This window comes from Panthera tigris, chromosome C1 (assembly GCF_018350195.1).
Source record: "Panthera tigris isolate Pti1 chromosome C1, P.tigris_Pti1_mat1.1, whole genome shotgun sequence".
Lineage (NCBI taxonomy): Eukaryota > Metazoa > Chordata > Mammalia > Carnivora > Felidae > Panthera > Panthera tigris.
This window is the reverse complement of record NC_056667.1, coordinates 37,164,801-37,185,592: the sequence shown is the minus strand read 5'-3', so window position 1 is coordinate 37,185,592 and position 20,792 is coordinate 37,164,801. Positions and strand designations below refer to the sequence as shown.

Below are 20,792 nucleotides of genomic sequence, written 5' to 3'. Positions count from 1 at the left end.
TAGGTGGGGTCCAAAAGTCACTTCATTAACACAACAAGAAACATTTCTGTAATGCTCAACACTTAGGAAATTCCAAGGGTTTGTGGGAGCCGTAAGTCAGGAACTACGGACCACAAATTGTTAGAAAATACCTGAGTATTGTTAGGATCTCATTACTTAACAAATACAACTATTAGATATTTCTTTTGGACCAGGTTAGGTTTGAAAAAATTACTGAGACACTAAGGGCACCATGAACTGAGGACATCTGGGAATCTCTGTATAAGCTAAGATCTGAAGGATAAGCAGGCATTTCAAACGCCTTGCAGGAGGAGTAAAAGACCAGGTCCCCACTGTTTAAAACATTACAATACAGTTAAGGTAAAACTAAAAGATAGACCATTTTAAAACAATTTAATGTTAAACTTTAATATCTGCAAAAGTTTTTCATATCTTTTCTCATAAAATTCTGTTAGTGTGTGTCTATCTCCACTAAATTGAAAGCCCCTAGAAGCCTATATCCCCATAGACAGAACACACAGTCTACATTCAGGAAATGTATTCTGGGTCAGTCTCATATAGGTTTACTCTCCTTAGGCTTTTCTCAAAAATGAAACCTCAAATTACCTTATTCAAGGGCTTTAAGTACTCTCTACTCCCCCACATCTCCTAGCTGCTTCTTTCCTATGGCCCTTCAGAATTGAGTTCAGAATGGAAACCAATTTGACAATAAATTTCAAAAAAAAAAAAAAATTGAGTTCAGAGCTATCACCTCTCCTGGGAAGACTTCCCTGACCCACTGGGAAGTCACTGGACTGAAATTGAAATGTCCCTTATTTAATGGTATATTTAGTTTATTTCTATCATAGGACTTACCACTCTATTCTGTAGTAGTCACCAATTAACTTCCTTGACTCCACTCTAAACTGTAAACTTCCCTCAACAGCAGGATCTAAGCCTTATTCATTTCAGCAACAATCAGAGTACCTACCTCTCAAAAAAAACAAAAAAAAAAAACAAAAAAACTGTTTTTGGAATGAATGACAGGGGAAATTTTTCAAATTATGTCTTTTCTTCTTTATGGACATCTTGAAAAAAATAAGGAATTTACTCAGAAAAACTTTAGAAAGGAGATTTACAAATTTGCAAAAATTAAATTGATAACTACCCAGTGCTAATAAAGAATCATACACTGCTAATTGAATTGTAATAACTATGTTTTTGAAAAGAATTCTGATAATGAATTATCGATTAAAATTAAAAATGCATATATCCTCTGACTCAGCAATCCTTTTAGGGACCTAACTTACAAAAATAATAGTATCCATATGCAATGTTATATTTACAAGGAAGTTTGTTTTTGCTGTTGTTTTTACAAGGAAGTTTTCTGAAGTACTGTTTGCAATAGTAAAACAATTCCTTCAGACTATCCTGAATGTCCATCAATAGGGGAATGGTACAATTATGCTATAAAACATGTATTTTATGGAATATTCTACAGCTACTAATAAGAATGGGTTAAATCTATATGTAAAGACCTGAAAGGTATGTAAAGACCTGAAATGTATCCATGATACATTCAGCAGAAAATAGAAAAATCCCATCTAGAGGTAAAAAACATATATTGGTATTTTTATTTCTAAGAATATTGAGAGAGATGGGGAAGCAGTTAATACTAGACAGCTAATGAGTGACATCAGAATTAGAAGAGATTTAACTCTTCCCATCCAAGTAAGTATTGCTTTTATAACTGAAAACCAAAGCAGGAGGAAAAAAGGAAGTTTCGAAAAGTAATGACAGTAATATCTCAATATATTCTCCCCTCCTCCAAGTTCTTATTAAAAAAAAAAAAATTCTAAGTTACAACCACCTTTAATAAAAAGGTGGTATTTCAGAAGAGTCAAGAATACTGTGGACTATGTCTTTTATAGATAATTTAAACTTTCTTTAAAAAAAAACCAGAAAAACAAAAAACCTATCTCTTACTCTACCCTATCCCACCAAAAGGAGAGAAAGGCCTATTCTTAAACAAACTTAATGTCCAGTGGATCATCCTATCATCATTCTTCTATGAGAGGTAATCTTTGGGGATTTGGAATTAGGAGCTTGGATATTTTAGAATACTCAGCAGATTTTCACAACCATACCATTTATTCACTGAGAGTAAGCAGAAGTGTTACATAAGAAATATTTATATGACAGGGTTAGGTCTCACTCAAGCACTTTTGACCTGAAATTGGGAGAGCTAACTGCTACTTGGGCGCCCCCTAAAGACCAAATTCTTAAAACTTTTTACATCTTAGGACAAATTAGTGTCCTCTAAAACTGATTCAAAAAACATTCCCCCCGCCCCCCACCAAATACTTATTAAGCCCTTACTAAGTGCCAAGCACAATGTTCCACACTGGAAACACAAAGATAAATAAAATCGACTTTCTGATTTCTACATGTTTAAATTTAATACCGTCCCCAAATTTCTAAGTATAGTAGGTAGGAGGACCATACAAAGTATAAGTTCCCCCATACAGGTCAGGAGAAAGTTATAAAACAGAAAATGATAAGAATCCTTTTAGGGTACTAGAGAAAGCAATTTGGCATGGAGATAAGCTTTAGCATAATGTAAGCAATGTACATGCTAAAGTAATGTAATGCTTTAGCATTATGTAAGCAAAATGTCCACCACCTTTAAAAGAGAGGTTAAAATATCCCTTCCGGCTAACACATGCAAAATTGGGGTTATTTTGAAAGACAAATTTAGGTTATGGCATCATAATTTTTCTTGGGTCAAAGCAATATAAATAAAGCTTAATTTTAAAAATTAAAAAAGGAGAAGTATCCCTGAAAGGATTGCATGATTTAGAAAACAGCCAATTTTCAAAAACAAATAGAGTACAAGAGGACACAGAGTTAGAAACAATTAGAAAATCAAACAGGGGTGCCTGGATGGCTCAGTCAGTTAAGTGTCAGCACAACACAAAACCTGCTTGGGATTCTCTCTCTCTCCCTGCCCCTCCCCTAGTCACACATGCTCTCTCTCTCTCTCAAAAATAAATAAATAAACTTAAATAAAAAACAAACAAACAAATAAATAAATAAAACTGACAAAGACCAGTACAAGTAAATGGGCAAAGTCAACCCCTAAATCTCCCTCAGATCATTCCTTCTCAGTTGAGAACACTTTCATATGATACTATATCAGATTTGCCTTTTCTTCCCTCAAGGTCTGGGAGCATAAGTAGTAGAGATAGAATTCACCTCAAGGCAAGAAGGAAGGAAGTTTGGAAAAAAGGAAGGAGAGAAGAAAGGAAGAGGGGGAGGAAAGGAGGTAGAAAAGAAAGAGACAGATAGGTAATAGATAAATTATACATACATACCTACATATATACCAGCTTCCCTCCAGTTACAGCCTTGATCACTAACTGCGATGCCCCAGGACACTGGAGGGCCAGATATTCTGATTCTGCAGCCAGACCTAAAAAGGTACTTCTGGCAGCCTGAGTTGGAAATCAACATAATTACTCACCCCCTCAAATTGTATTTCAGCCACATTTCAGGTACCCTGTGAGCTAAATTAGCACTGGCATCACAGATAGAGAATTTAACCTTGACTTGTATAATCTTTCCTTACAGAAAAAACTTAGTCCCCAAAATTACAATTGTTTAGGATTCAGCTTATGTTTGCCTATGAAATAAAATATTGGGTCAAAATACAAAAGACAAAGAAGAAAAGAAAAGCCCTCTGCCTTAATTGCTCATTAGACATTCCATTGTTTAATTTAGTCAGCTAGGAGACAGCAATTGCTAAATTATAAACTATTTGGAATTTGCAGAAATCAGCTTGTTTACGGCAATTGGAATCAATGGCAACTATTTTCATGAAAGAAGATGACAGTTTAAAACAATTTAAGCTCATATAATTGCCAAAATATTAAAAAATAATATATTATGAAACATATTTAATTATGGAAATTTATAGTTGATAATTAATAGGTTTAAAATATTATTAGCCACAACTGAACAGAGTAAAGAATAAATACCAGTTACAGAATGTGTAGATTATTTTTAAAGCAGTGGAGTAATTTGACTATTATTAGCTTGGATGTGGATGTTTAAAGCCACGTTATGATTCAGAAACAAAATATTTAAACGCATTCAAATATAGCAGCCATAAGCCAATTTTTAAAGTAATACTATTTCAAAGTAAAAATAACCAATCTCATAAATTACAAACGGGAAGTCAAAATGTAGAAAAAAATTATTTGCATCTATGTGTGCCAGATATTTTACCTCATTTAATATCTGGAAATACCATACCAGATATGTATTATTCCTCTCTCTTCACAGAGGAGGGCCAGCCAAAAGTAACAACTTCCGGGGAGAGGGGGGAGGGGGGACACCTGGCTGCTGGCTCAGTTGGTAAAGCAGACAGAGCAGGCAACTCCTGATCTCTGGGTTGTGAGAGTTCGAGTTCCGCGTGGGGTGTAGACATTACTTAAAAATCTTGAAAGAGAAGAAATAGTAAATGACAAAGGGTTTGAAACCATATGTGTCTGGTTCTGAAGTCTTTTCTCCTTCCCCTATCGTGCTATATACATGTGAGTCATTTCATATATTTAAAAAACAAAAAACCCAAACCTGAAATCATCCAATCGCCACTAGTCTTAAAAAGTTGAAAGAACCAACAAAAATAGGGAGGGAGCACTTAGGTGGCTCAGTCCATTAAGCATGGAACAGGATTTCAGCTCAGGTCATGATTTCATGATTTGTGGGATCAGGCACTGCCTGAGGCTCTGTGCTCACAGCACCAAAACTGCTTGGAAGTCTCTCTCTCTGCCCCTCCCCCACTCACGTGTTTTCTCTCCCTCTCAAAAAAAAATCTTAAAAAAAAAGGAGAAAATATGTTTTTGGTTGAAATAGTTCCACCTTTATTTCTAAAAATGATCAATAATTATAAAGACAGCTGTAAAACATAATGAAGTAGATGTTACCATTCGATCTTCTTTAGAGATGTTCTTTAGAGAATAAAATATAGGACAGGAGTGGATTGTATGAACACAGAGGAGAGAAGTGAACGCCCAAAGCTAATATAAGCCATATTCTGGAAAAGAGGAGGGAAATATTTTAGAAGTTCTGGGTCAAAACTTCTGTGGTCACCGAGTTTCACAGGGATTGTTTGGGTGTTTTACGGCTCTGCCGGTCGTCTCTTGTTTCTAGATACCCTGTTTTTCTTCACTCCCAACATCATTCCCCAGATTCTTCAATAAGCCTTACTCCTCACAGTGTCACTAACCACGTTATCTATTCGAAAATTAACAGAACTGAACCGGTAACCTTAACACGCCGTGAAGCAACAACAAAAAAGTAACAGAATTTTAGAGTTGGGAGGTATTTTACATTGAGTTTAAATCTGGGTGCACAGCCTCCTATGGTCTAGAGCGCAACTGAGACTCGGAGAGAGGAAGTGACTTGGCCAAGGACAAAGCCTGAGTTGGCAGCGAGACCAGAGGTTGAAGCTTGAACTCAGACTCGTCTCCTCGGCTTTTCCGACCACACGAATCTGGGCTGAGCCTCAGAGCCGGTACTGCCATTGACAGAGCGGGAAAGTGCTCCGGGCAGATCACAGATTATTACCTCAAGCAACACCCTGTCCCCCGAGGTTCCTTTCCAGGGTTAAGACCACGGTAAGGTTAGTTGAGATGTTGGCGTTTCTAGAGGGCTTGCGGGAAGGAGCCAAGCAGACAAACCGGTCTCCCTTCCACACAGCTGCGAGCGCACACCGCCTCTAACCTAAATCCACGCTCCCGCCGCCTTCACCCACCCCATAACCGGTGACACACTGAACTCGGCGCGCCGGAGGTCCCCGAAGGCTGATCCTCCCGGATCCCCTCCCAGCCCACTCTCCGGATGAAATTGGTCCCCAAAACGTTAAGGAGAGAGGGGTGCAGGAACAAAGCGACCCCAAGCGGTCCCCCTCCCTTCTGGGCACCCCCCCCCCCCCCGCGGCGAGGGGACGTGGACTACGAGTCCCGACAGGCAGCGCACCGCAGAACCCTCGATCACCGCCACGCGGACGACGCGATGGTCGCCGGGACTAGTAGTCCGCTGAGTCCGCGGCTGACCGGGGGGGGGGGGGGGGGGGGGGAAGGCGCGCGGACCGCCCGACGCTGCGGGACAAGCCGACCCGGCGTCCGGTCAAGCCCAGGGAGCGCGCCAGCTACCCGGGCCTCACCTCGACGATGCGGGCGCACTGGGTCCCCTTGCCGGCCCCGGGACCGCCGAGGACGAACACGACCAGCGGTTTCATGAGGCGGTGAGGCCAGAGGAAAAGCGGCCGGCAGGTCAGCAGCGGGAAGCTAAGGCCCAGGACGTGCAGCAGCCTCCGGCCGCAGCGACTCAGCATACACCGCGTCTCAGCCGCGTCTTGGCCGTCTTGGTCGCTGAGGGAGCTGACAGCGGCCGGGCCGGCGGCGGCGGCGCGGGGCGGGGCGGGGGGAAGGGGGCGGGCCGAGTCGGCGCCCGCCGCGGCCCCGCCGCCGTGGCTGCCGAGGCGTCCGCGCCGCGGCCGGAAGGGGCGGTGCCTCTGCTGCGTTCTAGGCGGCTGCGCTCCGGCGCCGCCCGTGTGGGCCCGCGCCCCTACTAGTCCCCGCCCCTCAGCCGGCTCATTCATCTCTCCGCAGGCAGTTCGTCCAGTGCGCAGGTCCCCGTCGCGCGCCTTGTCTGACAGGCCTGTGCTGGAGTGTGCGACGCGACACACGACAGAGAAAACCTATTGTCTGTTTGCGAGGAGTTTAAGTTGCAGTGGGGAGGCAGCCGACCTGAACAAGCCAAGGGAAGAATAGATAGATGACAGAAAAGAAGGGAGAAAGAGCGATACAGGCTTTGAAGGAAAAAAGCGGAAGAATAACAAAGGATGGATACAATTTGGAGGCGGTAGTCGGGTAACATTTAAGCCAAGACATAGGGCATAGGAAAGAGCGAAAGCAGGTAAAGACTGGGATAGGTCCCACAAGAAGAAGAACATGTGCAAAAAACCCTAAAATGGCTTGTGTTGGAAAAAGCCAGAGAGACCTGAGTTGTAGGAATGAGGCACAGGATGGAAAGTGGGGGGGTCAGGCCCAGGCAGGTCGTTCAGGCCCTTTGGTTATGGAAAGGAGTTGGGGTTATATTCCAACTGCAGTGGGAAGCCCTTTAATTGTAACTCCAGTTCTCGCCTGCCTGCGTGAGAGAAAAACCTTAAGGGAGAAGAAAAGGCGTCCAAGGAATGAACCACATGTGGCGATTTAAATTAATTATATTAAAAACAAAATTCAGTTTTTCGTTCACACTAAATTTCAAGTGCTCAAAGGTCACATGGGGTAGTGGCAATTGAATTGGACAGTGAACATACAGAATGTAGCCACTACAAAAGGTTCTAGGGGTGCCTGGGTGGCTCAGTCTGTCAAATGCCTGACTCTTGATTTCAGTTCAGGTCACGATCTCACAGTTGGTGAGTTGGAGCGCTTCATCTGGCTCTGCGCCAACAATGTGGAGCCTGCTTGGGATTCTCTCCCTCGATGTCTCTGCCCTCCTTTGTTCTCTCTCTCTCTCTCCTCTGTCTCTCCAAAGTAAATAAGGGCCACGTGGGTGCCTCTGTTAGTTGAGTGTCCGACTTCGGACTTAGGCTCAGTTTATGATCTCACATTTTGTGAGTTCGAGCCCCACACCGGACTCACTGCTGTCACCTCTCTCTCTCTTTGCCACCCCGTCAAAAAATTAAATAAAACATTTAAATATATAATAGGGACGCCTGGGGCCTCAGTTGGTTAAGCATCTGACTTTGGCTCAGGTCATGATCTCATGGTTCATGAGTTCAAGCCCCATATCGGGCTCTGTGTTGACAGTTCAGAATCTGGAACCTGCTTCAGATTCTTTGTCTCCCTCTTCCTCTGCCCCTCCCCTGCACGTGCTCTGGCTCTCTCAAAAATAAACATTTTAAAAAATTAAAATAAATAAACTTCAAAAGAAAAAAAGGTTCTATTGGGCAGTGCTATACTAGACCTTGTATTTAAGTTCCTGGGAATGATTTGATAGAAAGGGAGAGAGGTAACCCCTTGAGAAGAAAAATCGTATGGGTTCCAAGGGGCACATGGAGGGCCTTAGATGACTTAGAAGATCTTAAGAAACAAACACATAAATTGGCAATAGGAATTGCAAGAAGGGCACAGTTTCAGGAAAGTTTGAAGGTAGGAAGAGTTCCTGTCTGAAAATTTTATTTTCTCAGTAAAGAAAAGGCAACATTAGATGAAGGTAAAGATTTTGAAGTAGGATGTTTGAGGAGAGAAGATATGAAATAGACACTTTTTTGAGAATGGAAAAGTTGGTTTTCTTTAGAAAACCAATCAGTATGACTTCTGAGCGATATTAAAAGCTCACTTGGTATTTGAGATCATGGATTTTATTATTTTTTTAAGTTTATTTATTTTTTTAAGTTTATTTATTTTTGAGAGAGAGACACACACACAGAGCATGAGTGGGTAGGGGCAGCGTGAGAGGGAGACACAGAATCTGAAGCAGGCTCCAGGCTCTGAGCTGTCGGCACAGAGCCTGATGTAGGGCTCAAACCCACGAGCTATGAGATTATGACCTGAGCTGAAGTCAGATGCTTAACAGACTGAGCCACCCAGAGGCCCTGGTTTATTTATTTATTTTGAAAAAGAGACAGAGAGAAAGAGAGAGCATCCCAAGCAGGCTCCGCACTGTTAGTGCGGAGCCTGACACGGGGCTCGAAACCCACAAACCATGAGATCACAACCTGAGCAGAAACTGAGAGTCAGGCACTCAACTGACTGAGCCACCCAGGCGCCCCGAGATCATGGATTTTAAATCATTGAAGGTGTTTGTTCAGGTGCAGGCAGAGAGAAGACAGATTCTTGAGGTCATCCAGGGTTGGATTTTTGCCAAGCAAGTACAACAGAGGGAGAGAGGACCAAGATGGTATTTTCAAGAGAATGTTTGTGATGATGTATATGGAAACAAAAACATATAGAAAGCCAATTATGGCATATTAGGGCTGCTAGTGGGGACGTGGAGGGGAGTGAGGAGGGGGCCAAGGCATTAGAAGCACTGATGTTGAAGAATGGCTGCAGTGGGGTACTTGAGCAAGTGAACTGGCAGTACAGATGCTGGTGGTCTGAGTGGGATATTTGGAATTGGCCAAGTTGATATTTGGATTGGAAATTGTAAGTTTTTGATGATTTTGAAATCCAGGATGAGCCCAAACAAGGTGAGACCATGAGAATGGAAGGCTGGAGCAGAAAGCATGCCCTGTGGTTAGAACTGGGTGGCCAAAGTGTTAGATTTGTCATCCAAGCAGTCTGCATGAATTAGCATTAGAGTAAACAGAGAAACTATGAAAGAGGAACTAAGTTGTTGAAGACAGAATGACCAGAGGGTTGGAAAATGATAGCAAACAGGAGGGAAAGAAGGTGGTATAGCCTCTGTTTGGCTGCCCCCCAGCCTCTTTCCTCTCTACTGCTCCTTTCCCCTTCCCTCACCCAGTATTTCCAGCCTCTTCCCCATCTCATTCTACCTTCACTCCCTCCTCTCTCACCTTTTTTTTTTAACTTATTCCTATCTTTCTTCCCCTTCTTTCCCCATTTCTAATTTCCTACCATTCTCCCCAATTATTTCTGTTTTTCTGTCCTTCTCCCCACCCTATTCTTTTTCTTTTGCTCTCTGATCCCATCTCCTTTTGGTTCCTACTTCCTTCTTTGCCATGATTTCTTTTTTTTTTAATTTTTAATTTTATTATTATTATTTTTTACATTTACATCCAAATTATTTAGCATATAGTGCAACACTGATTTCAGGAGTAGATTCCTTAGTGCCCCTTACCCATTTAGCCCATCCTCCTCCCACACCCCCTCCCGTAAGCCTCAGTTTGTTCTCCATATTTAAGAGTCTCTTATGTTTTGTCCCCCTCCTTGTTTTTATATTATTTTTGTTTCCCTTCCCTTATGTTCATCTGTTTGGTCTCTTAAAGTCCTCATATGAGTGAAGTCATATGATTTTTGGCTTTCTCTGACTGACTAATTTCACTTAGCATAATACCCTCCAGTTCCATCCACATAGTTGCAAATGGCAAGATTTCATTCTTTTTGATTGCCGAGTAGTACTCCATTATATGTATATATATATACCACATCTTCTTTATCCATTCATCCATCGATGAACGTTTGGGCTCTTTCCATACTTTGGTGATTGTTGGTAGTGCTGCTATAAACATTGGGGTCCATGTGTCCCTTCGAAACAGTATACCTGTATCCCTTGGATAAATACCTGGTAGTGCAATTGCTGGGTCGTAGGGTAGTTCTATTTTTAGTTTTTTGAGGAACCTCCATACTGTTTTCCAGAGTGGCTGCACCAGCTTGCATTCCCACCTTGCCATCATTTCTACCTTTTACTTCCCACCATGGAAGAGGGAATGGGATATCTCAGATTATCACAGCTAAAGAAACGTTATGATTAATAGCTTACTCCTATCCCTTCACAATATTCCTTTTTTTGTTTTTCTGAGCCCCTCCACTCCCTGGGGAAGAGGAGCTAAGAGATAAGTCCGCTGAAAATAAGAACACTTGGTCATAACACTGAGAGTAGGAGTACAAAAAGGGCCATACTGTAAGCAAATGTGCCTTCTTTTCCTTGGTGCGTGTTCTCTTAAGTGTCTTTTCTGTATCTCTCCTGGCAATTAAAGTTGAAAGATGTTCAAGATATGGGGTCTGTGGGAAAGGGGATTAGGAAGCTATTCACAAGCTTTTAGTGAAGGCATTAGGCCATAGACAAAAAAGTAGCCTTTCTTGATTCCAAGAGAGAGTCCACCAGAATAAGGAATCCACACAGGAGTTTGGGTCCAAAATGTCATTGAATACCTATATATAGCAAGATGTGGTGACTTTTCTTTCTAAGTCGCCCTGGAGAACTATAACCACCATAGATTGAGTACTTATTGTCTTGTACCTTGCCCAGTTCTTTATGCCAACCATGCAAGGCAAGTAAGGAAAATACTGGTGTGGAAATAAATAAAAAAGTGAAACCCATATACCTATCTCTGCCAAGGGTTTTCCAGGGAATTATTTTCAGGAAGAACAAGCCTAGGCCGAAGAACAATTTCTTATTTGTTGGCACTTTAGGCCTGTTCTGGTTATCTATTGCTACATAACAAACCTACCCCAAAACTTAATGGCTCACAACGTGAAATGCTTAGTGTGGGAACCCAGCCCTGTCTTCTCCCTTTCCCCCTTTCCCCCACATCGTTGACCTGGAGTGTTCAGTGTGAGTAGTGCTATGAGTAGAAAGAAGACAAACATGGAGGAGTTTTTCCAAACATGGATGTTACCACACCAGGCAGTCCCATGGAGCCAAGCCAAGGATTCATAAAAGACACCATGCTACTCTAACAATTTAACATTTAACCCTTCTACTTGTTCACTGTGAAAGGTCTAACTCTTAGCACCTTGGTCCTAATTTGTCCCCAAAGAAATCTTTTTTTTTTTTTTTTAGCCTTAGATCAGTGTTCCCACTCCTTGGAGGTGGCAGAGAAAAGAATGAATTCCACCTACATGCAAACAACCAGATAGTCAATGAAAATATGCCTTAGTAATTATATACTGAATAAAAGGATGTCACCCAGTAGAGGGTCATTTCCTAGCTAAACACATAGATTGAACTCATAGATTAAATAAATTTGATGAATATCTATTGAATATCCACTAAGTACCAGGCATTTGACTTACATTGCCTATTTTTTGGATGATATTCAAACTTTTTTTTTTAATTTTTTTTAACGTTTATTTATTTTTTGAGACAGAGAGAGACAGAGCATGAATGGGGGAGGGTCAGAGAGAGAAGGAGACACAGAATCTGAAACAGGCCCCAGGCTCTGAGCTGTCAGCACAGAGCCTGACGCGGGGCTCGAACTCAGGGACCGTGAGATCATGACCCGAGCGGAAGTCGGACGCTTAACCGACCAAGCCACCCAGGTGCCCCGATATTCAAACTTTTAATGATCAGTACAATCAGGATATCTGTAGGTATTTTTGTGCCAAGATTGCTCTGCTAGGCATCAGCCCTCTAATTGCTGGATCATGGGGAGGTCCTTGGTGTTCCAGGAGAGGGATGGAGGGCTCTCAAAGTGCTCAGGGGAGTAGTTATATACCAACTCATATGAAAATAATGCACTATTTTAACCACCAATACGGTCTTACCAGTTGTGTGTTGGTTACATATCAGCCTTGCCTTGTAGAATCATCATAATGCTGTGACATTAGCACTGTCATTTTGCAGCTGGAGAAACAGCCAGGAAGTGGAAGTAGTTTGTTCAAGACCACGTAAGAAGTAGATAGCAAAGTTAAATACAAACTCCGTGTGGATGGCTTTAAATCTGCATTCTTTCTATACAGTAGAAACCCCTCTATAAGATAAAAAGTTCCATACTCATAAAATCCCTTCCAACTTAGTTCTCATTACAGATGAGAAGACTGATCTCAGAAAAATGTGTAATAAGAGGTGTCCTCAAAACTAACTCCAACCCATATGTGTTTATTTATCAAGTACATTAGGTCTTTTGGGCATATATTCAGTACATGCCCACTATTTCCAGGGTATGGCTATGTTCTAGGGAATTCTATAGGATCTTAAGAAATAGAGTCTTGTCACCATATATCTGTCCTATTTATCATAATTGCCCTTTAGAGAGAAATCATCTATTCCCACACTTTTGTTTTCCCATTCTTGACCATGCCTCTTTGCTGGTACGTACCATTCATTTTTCAGGATTCACCTCAGATTTTATTTCCTCCAGGAAGCTCTCCAAATTCCCAAGACTGGGTTGGGTGCCCCCCTTTTGTGCTTCTACACACACCACCACCAGCAGCACCCATACACACCTATTCCTTCCCTCCTTTACTTCTGTTGTAGTATATTGTGTATCTCCATACTAGATTTAAAACTCCTGGAAGGAGGGGCACCTGGGTGGCTCAGTCAGTTAAGCGTCTGACCTTGGCTCGGGTCATGATCTCACAGTCTGTGAGTTCGAGCCCTACATCAGGCTCTGTGCTGGCAGCTTGGAGCCTGCTTCAGATTCTGTGTTCCCTCTCTCTGTCCCTCCCCCACTCATGCTCTCTCTCTCTCTCTCTCAAAAAAAATAAACATTAAAAAAACCCAAAACTCCTGGAAGGAAGAGACCATGTCTGATTACTCTTTGTACAGCATGACAACCTGCTCTTTTTACAATATGATTCACTCTCTTAAGGGTACTACTCCGAGGTCCTTGGAAGATTTTGACTAATTTGGTTGCTGCCACTCAAGTTCTACTTGTGATGACCTTTGGCAGCTACTTCCCTGTAATTCCAAAAACACCTTTCTTGCCTATATGTAGGAACTGGTTTGTAGGATCAGGCTGGGTGATGAAACAAAGACCTGGTGTGTGGAGGCATAGAAGGGTGAATGACAGGCCATATGTTTTGCATTCAGGCCTTCATTGCCACCTATTATATTGTAATCTATTTCCTGGCAGACACTTAGTGTGTTACATAACCCAATGCTTCATGGAGTTTCTAAAATGAAGATTCCTGTTACTTAGATTTGCATTTTTTGCAGATATGGTTCTTGCTATAATGCTTTCTCAAAGGACCTTTTAATCAAAGATTCTGAGAACATTAGTTAAAGGAAATATGGCCTTTAAAAAGCTGATGTGTCAAACCTAACAACAGACAATATGCCTAACCTCTCAGGAGTGTGTCAGCTGAGCTCAGTCAGGTCTATACTGTAAAATGGCAGGCTGAGCAGTGAAGGGAGATTGTCTTGGCAGGTCCTACAGTGTCTTTGCTAATTAACTCTGAAACTATAGGTAGGGTGATTACACCTATAGTTTCCTTGCCTGTGAAATCAGGATGATTTTACATTGACTCAGTTAAGCAAATAATTTTAGAGAAGTTAACTGTGTGTGTTGTTTGATCATTTCTGTCTTCATTCCAAGCAATCCAAGTTAAAAAAAAAAAAAGTAAAATAAGGTGCACTTGGCTGGCTCAGTCAGCAGAACATGTGACTGCTGATCTCGGGGTCACTAGTTCGAGCCCCAAGTTGAGTGTAGAGATTATTATTTTTTTATAAATTTTTAAATGTTTTATTTATATTTGAGTGAGAAAGACAGTGCATGAATTGGGTAGGGGCAGAGAAAGAGGGACACACAGAATCCAAAGCAGACTCCAGGCTCCCAGCTGTCAGCACAGAGCATGATGCGGGACTCGAACTCATGAGCCGTGTGATCATAACCTGAGCCAAAGGTGGACACTCAATCAACTGAGCCACCCAGATGCCCCACACAAAGATTATTATTTATTTTTTAAATTAAAAAAAATTAACGTTTATTCATTTTGAGAGACAGAACAGAGCATGAGCGGGGGAGGGGCAGCGAGAGGGGGAGACAGAATCCAGAGCAGGCTCCAGGCTCTGAGCTGTCAGCACAGAGCCCTGACGAGGGGCTTGAACTCACAGACCACGTGATCATGACCTGAGCTGAAGTCGGACACTCAACCGACTGAGCCACCCAGGTGCCCCTATTTTTTAAAAAATAAGTAAAATAAGTCAACTTGGGTCTTGATCTCAAGATCATGAGACAAGCCTGGCATTGGGCTCCACGCTGCACATTAAAAAAAAAAAAAAAAAAAAAAAAAGCAAAGCTATAGTTATTTTTAAAGAGCAGTAGTCTAGTTTGGCTCAGAAGTGTAAATAGCAAAAGGGAAAATTGGTGTTTGGAGAAATTGAGTAACAGAACTGATAACTGATTCCAACTTCCCTGTTCCTGGTGATAACAATTGCTCTTTAATTCTCTCAGACTTCTAGCAGGCACACCAGGGTTTATGACACTGAATATGTACCCAATATAATCATAAAGACTATGTCATGTGGACAGTGACTGAAAGGGAATAAGGTAAAGTAAAAACAACTGATGTGTTAGGATGTAGAATTTTGGATGAACTTTGCCCTTTACAATTTTTTTTCCTGTTTTAGCATTGTCAACAAACTCATATATTTTTTTAAAAAGTATGACATACTAGAAATGATTCTCTGTGAAGCAAATTAAAGCACTTGCAAATTTGAAAATTATGGCCTGTAGCTTTTCTCTGTGGGGACCTATAACCAGAGCAATTCCATACAGTCTTGAAATGGCATAAATATATAAAAATGGGGATTAAAGAATAGCATAGTATATATTCAGTCTATTCAAACTGGCCTGAAATCTAATAATAATTTATATTTGCTTTGGATAATTACCGCTTATTACCCCACCTTTAAAATTGTGCCTTCCTTGGGGGGCCTTTGTGGCTCAGTTGGTTAAGCGTCCAACTTTGGCTCGGGTCATCATCTCATGATTCATGAGTTCAAGCCCCATGTCGGGCTCTCCATTGTCAGGATAGAGCCAGCTTTGGATCCTCTGTCTCCCTCTCTCTCTGCCCATCCCCTGCTTGCTCTCTCTCTCTCTCACTCTCTCTCAAAAATAAATAAACATTAACGAAAATAGAATTGTGCCTTCCTTGTTCTATGTTTGTCATATCCTTCCAATTCCCTATGTCATTGCATAGTAGATCCTTGGAATGGCATTTGTAGATTTTATTTCCCTCAGCTTATTCTCTAATTTACAATTACAAATTTGTAATTCTTTAAGTTACAAATACAAATCAATTCCCTTAATCTCTATGAATGTGTTGCTCATTTATTAACACTGTACGTGGTGAATATAACTGGACAAATAATAATATATAGGTATTCTTTTAATTAACTTTAATTAACTTTCACACTCATTAACTCTTTTTTATGATGATGTACAATGTGCAAATGAGGAAAGTCAATCTTAGAGAGATTAAATGGCAGAATTGAGGCCAGATCCCCAAAGCCAGTGCTTGTTACATTATAACAAAACTCAAAAAATTTTTTTTAATATCTGGGGCAGTAGGTCCTTTAGGCAGGCACCTCTAAGCTGTCCTAAATATAAGGCTGAGTCATTCCAATCTTAAAATAAATAATTACTTTTCTCATCATTTAATTTGAAAAATATCTATTTTATGTATATCATTAAATGTATATCCTGCTTAAAAATCCAATGGTAATAAAATGTTTAATTGAAGTTTTATTAGTATTTGAGTTATTAAGCAAAAAATACTTTTTATTTTATTGTTGTTGCTCAAAAAATTAGCATATGCTTCAACTCTCCTATTGCCCCTTCCTTTTATATTTTTCTTTTAATTTTTTTTAAAGTTTATTTCTTTATTTTGAGAGAGAGAGCAGGGGAGGGGCAGAGAGAGGGGGAGAGAGAGAATCCCAAGAAGGCCCTGCACTGTCAGCGCAGAGCCCGATGTGGGGCTCAAACTCACAAACTGCAAGATCATGACCTGAGCCAAGATCAAGAGTCAGATGCTTAACCGACTGAGCCACCCACGTGTCCCTTCCTTTTTTCTTTTTAGTAGACTTTATTTCCTAGAACAGTTTTAGATTTACAGAAAAATTAAGAATATAGTACAGAGTTCTCATATACGCCACACACAGTTTCCCCTTATTATTAACATCTTATATTTAGTATGGTACATTTGTTACAATTAATGAATCAATATTGGTACATTATTATGAATTAAAGTCCACATTTCATCCAGATTTTCATAGTTTTTAACTTAGTGTCATTTTTCTGTTCCACGATTCCATCCATGAGACTACATTACATTTAGTTGTCATATCTCTTTAGGCTCCTCTTGGCTGGTTTCTCAGACTTTCCCTATTTTTGACAACCTTGATGGTTTTGAAAAGTACAGGTCAGGTATTTTATAGGATTCCCCACAATTAGAATTTGTCCAGTGTTTTTCTCAGAATACAACTGGGTCTATAGGTTACTGAAAGGAGGACCACAAAGGTAAAGAGCTGTTTTCAACACAGCGTATCCAGTGGACATACTATCAACATGACGTATGACGATTAATGTTGGCGTTAGTCACCTGGCTGAAGTAGCTTTGGTTGTTTACCCACTGTAAAGTTACTCTTTCCTTCCATCCTTTCTATACTGTACACTTTGGAAGGATTTCACTATGCCAAGCACACACCTAAGGAGTAGGGAATTATGTGTTACACTCATCCTTTCCTTTTTGTCTGATTCATATCAGCTCATCTTACATTTCTCTTTCAGATATCTTAAAGTAGTTCTAAAGAAAATCATAGATCATGAGGGCCCCACACAAAGTCCCTTTCTTTTACATCCTAAATTCCATCTGTAATCAAATCCTGTTGATTTTACCTTCAAACCATATCCAGAATCCAACAACCTCTCACCACCGCCAATGCTACCATTTTGGTTCAAGCCACCATCATTGTCTCCCCTTGGTCATTCCAACAGCTTTCTAACTGGTCTCCTTGCTTCCCCTTGCTCCCTACAGTTTATTCTCAAAGTAGCAACCACAGTAGTCCTTCCAAAACCTAAAATCAGATCATGTCAGCCCCCTTTCTAAAATATTCCAGTAGGGGTACCTGGGTGGTTCAGTCAGTTAAGCGCCCAACTCTTGATCTAGGCTCAGGTCATGATCTCATGGTTCATGGGATCGAGCCCTGCGTCAGGTTCTGCGCTGACACTGCTGAGCCTGCTTGGGATTCTCTCTTGCCCTCTCTCTGCCCCTCCCCCTTTTCTTTCTCAAAATAAATAAACTTTAAAAAATAAAACAAAATACTCTAGAGGCTTCCTATCTAACTCAAAAGTGCAGCCAAATCCTTATCATGGCCTCTAAGGCCCTGTGTGGTTTACCAACACCGTCTCCCCCTTCAACCCTTAATATTCTTCTCCTCAGTCACTTTGCTAAGGACATACTAGCCTACTTGGCCTTCCTTGAAAGATGCCAGGAAGATCCCACCCCAGGGACTTTGCACTTAACATAACTCATGACAGCCATCAAGGCATGTCACTTGGATTTCTCTCCAGAAAGAGCATGCCAATCACATGCAGAGTATATACTTAGCTGTCAGCCTCTTGCTGTGCCCTTCTGAATCTGCCTTAGTGCTTGCTTTCTCTGGGAAGGCCCAGGCAATGACTGAACGCAGCAAGGATTCTAGCCATTTATGCCTAATGTGGGGCTCCTCTAATGGACAATCTTTGCTCCAAAGTTCCCTATTGGGTTTGCCAACACTTTGTCAGACATGCATCACTGGCTCTTCCTACTCTCACACTGAGGAACTCACCATCGTTTCTCTTAAAATGTATGCCTTAGATTCTAGGAATTTTTCCAGGAAAGCAGAGAATGACATTCTATATAGCATATATTTCTTGGCTAGTTTGATACATTTTTCAGGAGAGTGTCTTCACTCCCTCAAAAGGGTGAGCTCCTTCAGAACAATACAGCTTACAAACACATCTCGACTTTGACGCTCCCATATTGCTCAGGAAACTAACAGAAATGGAATGTAGAAGAAAGTTAAGTGGCATTTGGAATCCTGACTCTGCACTAATTAGCTGTGTCATCTTTTACATTTCTTCGTTTGTTGAATAGGGATACTAATACCTACTTCGGTTGTTGCAGGACAACCATATAAAAAATGACAGAAAAGGCCCAATTACCAACATTAGTTGTAGACACTAAATATAAATGGTTTATAAATTTAAGCCACGTTATTTTTTTCCTCAATAGTAAGGAATTTATTTATTTATTGGCGGGGGGGGGGGGGGGGGGAGACGATGCACACAGGCACAGGCACATGTTTGAGGGAGAAGCAGAGGGAGAGGGAGGGACAGAACCTTAAGCAGGCTCCACACTCAGGACAGAGCCCGACAAGGGGTTCCACCTCAATATCTGAGATCATGACCTGAGCCGAAATCAAGAATTGGACACTCAATCAATCAACTGAGCCATCCAGGAGCCCCTCAACGGTAAGACATTTAAAAGAAAATTTTTGTTGTTATTCAGAGAGGATTCTTCTTAGGAAAGAAACTAGAGGGGCGCCTAGGTGGCTCGGTCATTTGAGCATCTGACTCCTGACTTCGACTCAGGTCACGATCTCACGATTCAGGAGATGGAGCCCGGGCTCCGTGCTAACAGTGCAGAGCCTGCTCGGGACTCTCTCTCCCTGTCTCTTTACCCTCCTCCCCCACTCGCAAGCACGCTCTCTCAAAATAAAATAAACATTTAAAAAAAAAAGACGAAAGAAACTAAAAGAAATCTAACTCCTCTCTTTTGTTCCTTCAAGCAAACGGTTTGATTCGCTTCTAACCTCCCACCAAGAATCAGCACAACAAGCACTTCCGGCTTCCTCTGCCACCCTCACTACATCGGCTTAAGTTCTTCATTGCGCCTGCGCAATGTCCTCCCCTGCCCGGAACTTAACCGTTGACCAAAATGAAGTGTTTAAATCCTCCGGATCCTGATCGTGGAGAGCCGATGGCGCCCCTATTTCTCCAGTGAGGCTTGGGATTGGTCAAGCACCGGAACGGCGCAGAGAGCTGATTGGTTAGCGTACTAGCACGCCTCGGCGACCGTGCGCGTTGCCTCTAGCCCCGCCCCTGTCCCTGAAGGGTTGGGTTTCTGACCAGTCAGTAGGCGCGGCGCGGACTTCGGTTTACCGAGCTTGTGTTTGCCGCCTTGGTTCCCGCGACCCCAACGTCCTAGAGGCGGGGCGGAGGCGGCAGCGGCGCTCCTTGGAGCCGACCTCTGTTCCGGCCCAACAAACAGACCCCGCTGGGCGGCGGTGGCGGTGAGTAGGGCGTTGTGTCGCGGATTCTCCCGAAGGGCGGCAGCGGAGCACGGAGAAGGACGGTGGGCTACATTCAGGGCCTTGTGGTGGCTTCTCAGTGCTCCTGGAGCCTGGGGCTGATGACGTGAAGGGGAACTAGTGGAAGAAATAAACTAAGCGGACCGTGAATTTCCTATGAATCGTTTGTCCTTAGGTATGTGAAAGAGGTTTGCGGTCGATAACGTGCCATTTAAAGGTGTTTTTACTATGAAAATTTGTGGACTGAAGCCCTGCATGTTCGCTCCTGTGTTTCTCACATCTAATTCAGATGGCTTCTTGGTAAGGGATCAGTTAGTGTTTGCAGTTCGCGGTCTACTGGGAGTAATGTGTGAACAATAAAGTGTGAAAATGTTATGTGTGTGAACACAGGCGGTGTTTAGGAGATGGTTTTCCAGAGGAAGTGACATTCGATTTGGATTGTGAAGGATGAGGGGGATTTACCAAGACGTTTCAAGTTAAAGGGACAGCCTGTGCAAAAGACACCCAAACTCGGGGGATTGTAAGTAGTTCAATTTGATTGGAATGTAGGATGAGTGGATGAGGGATAAGGTTGGAATAGTAGAGTGGGGCCAGATCGTGGAGGTGTTTTGTTCTGTATTTAAACAAGAGCCATCAGCTTTTAAAGCAGGGACAGTAATTTGGTCAGATATGCATAAATACCCTTCTAGGAGCACTGTGGGGACTTTTCAGTAAATCTGGTGAGAGTTGATGTAGTCAGGAACTACCGTGGTAGAGATGGAAAGACAGAATTTATGTGGGAAAGAGGGAGGAAGAAGAGGTAAGGATGCCTTCAGGGTTTCCATTTTGATAAACCATGATGCATGCCATTATCCGAGGGGAATATATTTTGCTAGGTATAGGTGTTGTGTGGGTTCAGTTTCACTAGCTTTCACTGCTTACGTGATACTGTAAAAATAAACTCATGTATTGTTTAAATATGAGAAATAGGTCAACATTATTTTTTTATCCTAATACATAAAGGAAGAAGAGACAAGTTTAAGATTCTTGTTTACTGAAGA

At 41.9% G+C, this 20,792-nt stretch overlaps 2 protein-coding genes across 11 annotated transcripts in view; one reads left to right on the top strand and one right to left on the bottom strand.

Annotated features, from left to right (window-relative positions):
- Nucleotides 1-6,469, bottom strand: part of CMPK1 (cytidine/uridine monophosphate kinase 1) — a 37,166-nt gene extending 30,697 nt beyond the window's left edge. For all 4 annotated transcript variants that reach the window (XR_006221369.1, XR_006221370.1, XR_006221371.1 and 1 more), the window contains exon 1: nucleotides 6,209-6,469. Coding sequence is in view for 1 of the 4 variants with exons in the window: in XM_042997040.1 (XP_042852974.1) it covers nucleotides 6,209-6,379 (171 nt within the window). In the remaining 3 variants the exon portion in view is untranslated. The remainder of the gene's footprint in view (nucleotides 1-6,208) is intronic.
- STIL (STIL centriolar assembly protein) overlaps nucleotides 6,249-20,792 on the top strand; it is a 77,406-nt gene continuing 62,862 nt past the window's right edge. For 3 of the 7 annotated variants that reach the window (XM_042997039.1, XM_042997038.1, XM_042997033.1), the window contains exons 1-3: nucleotides 19,579-19,734; nucleotides 19,928-20,052; nucleotides 20,143-20,272. The gene's annotated coding sequence lies outside the window, so the exon portion shown is untranslated. Of the gene's footprint in view, nucleotides 6,318-19,578; nucleotides 19,735-19,927; nucleotides 20,053-20,142; nucleotides 20,273-20,792 lie in introns of those variants that run through there. The other 4 variants (XM_042997035.1, XM_042997034.1, XM_042997036.1 and 1 more) reach the window with 3 other exon arrangements.